We start from the raw sequence: 6,327 nt of genomic DNA on the forward strand, positions 1-6,327 counted from the left end.
GGGATTGAGACCTGCCTCAAATGCTCTTTTGTCAAGACCCTGAAAACGGATCAAAGTTTCTATATTAGAAGGATTCCTAAAGGAACATGAATCGGGCTCACCTTCCTTGTACCTGTATTTTAACTGAAATTACATTAGATGCTTCTCTAACCAAAAGAATATATATACAACATTTTTTTTAAAATAATGTTTATTGTCCACGGGACTTACAAAGATGACAGAAAAGTTTACAACATTGTTTTTTCTACTTGAAATTTCTACCTGGAGTGGGCTTGAAATTCCCGGTGGGCTAAGGAATCTTATAGCTTGAAATTCCCGGTGGGCTAAGGAATCTTTTAGCTTTGACGAGATCCTGTTAGACTCTCGCTGAGTAAAAGAACAATTCTTTCCCTTGCCCCTATCGCGGATTATTTGGTCATTGCCTGAATTTTGTGCTGAGGACCTGAGAGCATAAGAACACCCACTGAAAGGAGTTTGCTTTGTAACAGCCCCAGGGAAAAGCTTCCACAACTGAGGGTGAGGACAGAAGTCCACAACCATGCGGTGGAGAGAACACAGCAGTTTCTGTAATAACAGCTGACAGCTGGTTTCTCCAGCTGTAGCCCGTCTCTCACATCCTCGGCTTCTTACCTTGGGCAGGTCATTCCCCCCTCACAGATTTTTCACCTCCTTGGACGCCCAGTGCTTTCTATGGGCTCTTGCAAGTCCAAGATCCTGTGAGGCCACCGGGACAGTGAATATTAGCGGGAGAAGCTGCCCACACCCCTGGGTGGGGGGCCTAGAGCGGGCGGAGAATGTGAGATCGGGCAGGTAAGCCCTTGGAGAAAAAGCAAAAGTGTTGTAGGGCACACACTCTCCCATTTGCCATGGCACGTTCCAGAAACCCGGGCACCTAGATTTCTCCCGAGAGCTGAGTGTGCACCCGGACACCCATCACTGAGCTGACAGGAAGCAGAGGAAGCCAATGCTTTTCTGGTTGGGGCCCTTGGCTGGGCCAGAAGGGAAGAGAGAAGTGGAGTCGGCTTCATGAGAGGGTGAAATGGCAATGAACCTACAGGCTGATCCTCTCCAGGCTGGCGTTGCCAAGGAGGACGGTCCACTCGGTCAAACCTGGGCCAAGCTCTGGCTCAGACACACGGGCAAAAATAGAAAGGGGGTGGGAGAAGAAATGTGTTTACTTTTGTGATTTTCTCTCCTGTGCCTCTTCACGGTATTGGAATCTCTCCACAAAAAGGCAGTAGTGGACTCACAGGCCAGGCCTCCACGGATAAACCCTACCAAACACTGCACGTCCCCCCAAATACGGTCAGTGTCGGGGCGGCTGGAAGGGGAGTTCGGAAGGCAGAGCGCTGGCCCGGGGTCTGTCACTAACTGGGCGAACCGTGGAAACTCTTTTGCTCTGCAAAATCAAGTGGCTACATTAGACAGAATCTAAAAGTCAGTGTAGATTTCTGAAGCTTCTATCTGTGGTTCTCAACCAGGGGTGATTTCACCCCTTGAGAAGTATTTGACAAGGTCTGGAGACATGTTTGATTGTCACAATTCAGAGGGCGCTGCTGGCATCTCACGGAGGAGGCCAGGGACGCTGCTGGGGAACGTCTGACCACACACAGGACAGCCCCTGCCCCCGCCCCATGGAGAATCACCTGGCCCGCAGTGTTCGTAGTGCCGAGGCTGAGAACTCTGGCTTTATACCAAGTGAGGAGGGTCAAAGGGACAGGGGGAAAAGAGACAGAAGTAAAGAAGGGGGAGGGGCTGCAATCCCGTTCCGAGGTCACGAGGTATTCATCGGTTAAGTGTTCTCCAGCTTTCTCCCTATGACCAATGCCCTTCTTGATTTCCCTTGGAATTATAGGGCTTTGTTGGAGGGCTTGTTCATAAGAGCTTCTTCCTTATCTTTAAAAATGCCAAACCCCGACACAGTACAAAGATCTCCCCTATAAGATGCAGCCAATATATAACATAAGCAGCTATTAGACAAGTAGGACTGGAAGGTGGGTGGCGGGGGCACACAGAGGGACAAAACAGATGCCCATAACTCCGTTTCTATGAGTCAGTGTTTCTGCTGTAACAACACAGAATCATCACCATAGGACCAGCGAGACAAGCTGTGCTGACGGCAGGCAGAACTGCTCTGAGGCACTGGCATTAGGAGAGATACAGGTTTACAGCGGCAGATTCAAAGGCAAAGGAAAGGGTTAAGCAATCAGTGCGTGCCATTCCTGTATCATTCCATATTAAGTCCCGGGCAGTTATTACAAACAGTTACCTGCGGTTTCCAGTGGGGGAGGCGACCACACTCCAGTCAAGGGGTTTTTGGAGAAACAGGTGCAATGAAGTCATGGTCAAACAATTTATTTACTGTAAACTTTAGACTTTGCTCAGGAACACAACTGAAGCCGCCCCTCCAATCCCTGCCTACGACACCCTGTTTGAGCAAATAAGAGGAGCGGGGAGAGTCCGTGTTCACAGCAGAAAGGTCTGAGATACTCAAGATCTTCCAGTGCAAGGGTGCAGGAAGGAAAGACTCCTTCACATACAAATTACCAGCAGCAATATAGGTGAACCCTAATACTTGACCAATGAGGTAGATCCACGGAAAAGTCATCAAAACATAGCAGCCCCAGGTCCTCTGGGACTGAAGCCCTGCAGACACAAACTGACACATTCCATGCAAAAAGGGAACTGAACTGTACAAGAAACAATCACTCGAATAGGCTTTCTCTTTTTTACAGCTTAAAAAAATAAAAAAAAAAAAAGGCAGAAGGCTGTCCTTCCTCCTGCACATCTCTATACAATTTTATTCTAAATGTATTACACTCAAGTTAAATAGTCTGTTTAGTGTTTTGTTGGGAGAGGGGTTCATAAAAAGTAGAAAAGCTGCTTTAGAGCAGTGAGTCGTTTGTACTACAATTCCTCCCTTGTGAATCAATGCTATCGTTAGGCACAGTACCTTGACGGTTCACAAGGTCTTCCGTGCCTGGGGGGTCCTCACACAGCAGTTCGCTGTCTTTCTCCTGCCCCAGGTGACATCCACTGTGCTCCCCAGCATAGTCGCTTCTGCTGTTGCTGTTGTTGGAGTAGCCATTCCCATAGGCCTTCAGAGAAGACCTGCGCAGGCACAGAAGCTCCTGGAAGGCAATCCTGAAGTCTGGGCTCCGGCAGTAGATAAGGGGATTGAAAGCAGAGTTGACATAGCCCACCCAGTTTAGGAGGATGTAAACTTCCTTAGGGATGAGGTTATCCTGGATCACGTGCACTATGTTGACGATGAAGAAGGGCAGCCAGCACAGGGTGAAAGTGCCCATGATGATGCCCAGAGTTTTGAGGGCTTTGTGTTCCTTCAGGCAGAACTTGGAGGCCCTGCGATGTCCATGCCCGCTCCGCCCATCCTGCTCCACTTGGCTGAGGTTTTGGGCATGGAAACGGCCCTCCGATTTGTCAATCTTCTGGAGCTGCCTTTGGGCCACCTGGAAGACCCTGGAGTAGACGAAGACCATGACCACCAGGGGTAAGTAGAAGGACACAATGGAGGAGGCAATGGCATAAGCTTGGTTCGTGAAGAAGTCACAGCAGGTCTCCTTGGCATAGCAGTTGATGGCTTCCTGGTGGGTGGCCCGGTACCAGTGCATCTGGATGGGCAAGAAGGAGGTAAGGCCTGACACGATCCACACCATCAAAATGACCACCCGGGCCTTATTCTTGGTCAGCAGGCTCTGGTACTTGAAGGGTGATGTGATAGCAAAGTAGCGATCCACTGCGATCACGCACAGGGTCTCGATGCTGGCCGTGACGCACAGCACGTCAATGGATGTCCAAAACTCACACCAGAAGTTGCCAAAGGTCCACATTTTCATGAGGATGTGGCTGGCCCCAAAGGGCACCACTGCCAGGCCCATGACCAGGTCAGCACAGGCCAGGGAGGTGATAAAGTAGTTGGTGACCGTCTGCAGACGCTCGAACCTGGCGATGGCTGTGATGACCAGCACGTTTCCAAACACGATGGCCAGGACGATGAGCGACATGACGATGCCCATGCCCACCACCCACACCTCGTCCCGTTCCTGCGTGCCATCTTGGTCCGGCGCGTGGCTTCCGTTGGGCGCCAGCAAGAAGACGCTGCGGTTCCCGGGCTGCCCCATGGCGCGCAGGCTGGCAGGTGAGCGCACTGGCTGCCGGCGCACCGGCCGCGCGTCAGCGGGCGGACCTCGGGCGCGGCGCTGCGGGCCGCGAGCGGACGCCGGGAAGCCTCATTCAGCGGCCGGGGGGTGGCTGTGCTGGGGGCTCGTCCTGCAGTCAGCTTGCGGGGTGCTCCGGGCTCCCCGCGCGCGTTGGACCCAGCCGGCGCTCTGGAGAAGCCGCCCCGGAGTGCGCGCTGCCCGTTATGTGCACAGGACTTTAGGGAACTGCCTTCCCCGTGACGTGCGGCAACTTTCCGCCAATGGCGCGCGGGCAGCCCCGAAGGGGCGAGGTCCCCTCCCTTTCCCGCCCTCTCCGCCCCTCTCCCGCCCCCTCCTGGGGCTGGCCCGGGCGGGGCCCAGCTGCTCCCGGGTGGCGGGCGGGCCACCTCTCCCTGCCGGCTCCGCGGCCGGCCCCGGAGGCCAGCAGCTGGGGCTGGCGTGCTCACCGGCCGACCCGGGAGCCTTGGGCTCTCCTGGGGGCTGCTACCTGTCTGGCCTGGCGGCCGCTCCCCAACATTCGGAAACAGAAACGACAGTGCCCACCCAGACACGCACGGACAGGCACACATGCACCCCGACAGACATGCTCAGACTTATACCGAACCACAGCCACCGACACGGAGACACACCCGTCCAGCGCACCCACAAGCACACTCGCGCGCGCGCACACAGAGGCCCACAGGCACAAAGTCACCCCTGTCCAACAGAGACGGGGCCAAGAAACAAACCCAGAAGCACCCAGAAGCACAGAGGCATGGGCACACACACAGAAAGAAGTAAACAACACACAAACGCTCACTTGCAGGCAGGCAGAGCGCCACAGACTCGGACGTCCCCATCCAGGTGCACCAAATCCCCTCGGTCGTGCACACGACCCCTCCCCCCAACCTCCCCCTCCTCCAGCAATGCGCGCGCGCTCACACACACAGATACACACAGACACACACACGCACACAAGGCACATTCCCTTTCAAACATTTGGCAGGACCACAGGAGGTGACTTCAACAGCTGCCCGATTTCCTCAGCACACTCACTGTCAAGTACTTTTGGTGCCCTCCTTGGGAATTCGCAGGCATTGAGACATATAATTTCACCCTTTGGATTTCATTCGGAGCTGGAGCTGGGGTATGCATGTGTTTGGGAACAGAGAGAGAAGGTTATGAGCTTAAATTTGTAATTCTTGGGAGCGTGGCATCACTCCCTCGTTATCTGTAGGAATGAAGATGAATCGAAAATGGAATAATTTTCCTTTCAACCTCATCTTCCTCAGCAAGCCCACTGCAACTAGAAAGATCCTTTCATCTGCCTGGCCGTTTGTTGATCTGTTGGGTTGAGCCATATGAAATTGCCACTCTTCTGTGGTTTCTGACCTTAAAAGTGGCAATTTCATATGGCTTAGACTATTAGAATGTGTTAACATTTAAAAAGTTTTGAAACCATGGGGAAGAAGATAATTTCTCCTTAAAAAAAAAAAAATCAGACCAAGCCTTCAGACTAGGGTCTTTGTCCAGGAAATATTATCCTTTGCATCTGGCATATGACTTTACTGTTAAAAAGAAATTAATTTTCAGGGTTTGATTTCACAAGTATTAGTAGCTTCTTTGAAAGACTGAACGCATTTCATGCAGTGTAACCAAACATGTTTTGTAGATTACATAATAGCATAACAATGGCTAACATTTAGGGAACATTCTGCTATGTGCTTTTCATGCATTATTCCATTTAATCCTTCCACAGTCCCATGGTGGGGGGAGTACTATTTTTAGCTTAATTCACAAATTGGGCTCAAAGAGGAAAATAGCTTGTCCAGGGGCACAGGGTCAGGCAGTGCCAGAGGCAGGAGGTGAACCCAGGTCTTCTTGACTCAAAACTCATCTTTTAATCCTTTCAAGATACTCTATCATCACATGCGGAGGGGAATGGAGGCTAGACAAGAGACAACAACCAGAATTGGAACACTCAGGTTCCAGATCCCCTGTTATAGCGCTTTCTGGCTCACCTTCCTCAGGCAAGTCAAAAAGATGGAGCCTAATTTCCTCCATCTCTAAGTGGAGAATAAAGTCACTTCCATTGGGCAGAGTGAGAAATGGAATATATAATAATAAATGTGAAAGTGCTTTCGCACATAAATATGCCACACAAATA

General features: G+C 51.6%; 1 protein-coding gene across 1 annotated transcript; it reads right to left on the reverse strand.

Moving 5' to 3' along the window:
* Positions 1-2,339: 2,339 nt before the first annotated feature.
* Positions 2,340-4,377, reverse strand: ADRB2 (adrenoceptor beta 2). Its single transcript, XM_008692744.2, has one exon. The coding sequence runs from the start codon at positions 4,140-4,142 to the stop codon at positions 2,886-2,888; it is 1,257 nt and encodes a 418-aa protein (XP_008690966.2). The 5' UTR covers positions 4,143-4,377; the 3' UTR covers positions 2,340-2,885.
* Between the last annotated feature and the right edge of the window lie 1,950 nt (positions 4,378-6,327).

This window comes from Ursus maritimus, unplaced genomic scaffold (assembly GCF_017311325.1).
Source record: "Ursus maritimus isolate PB19 unplaced genomic scaffold, ASM1731132v1 scaffold_15, whole genome shotgun sequence".
Taxonomy (NCBI): Eukaryota; Metazoa; Chordata; class Mammalia; order Carnivora; family Ursidae; genus Ursus; species Ursus maritimus.

What these genes read in the sequence shown, in the direction of transcription:
- ADRB2 (XM_008692744.2), bottom strand. Translation starts at nt 4,142, where the DNA reads ATGGGGCAGCCCGGGAACCGCAGCGTCTTCTTGCTGGCGCCCAACGGA.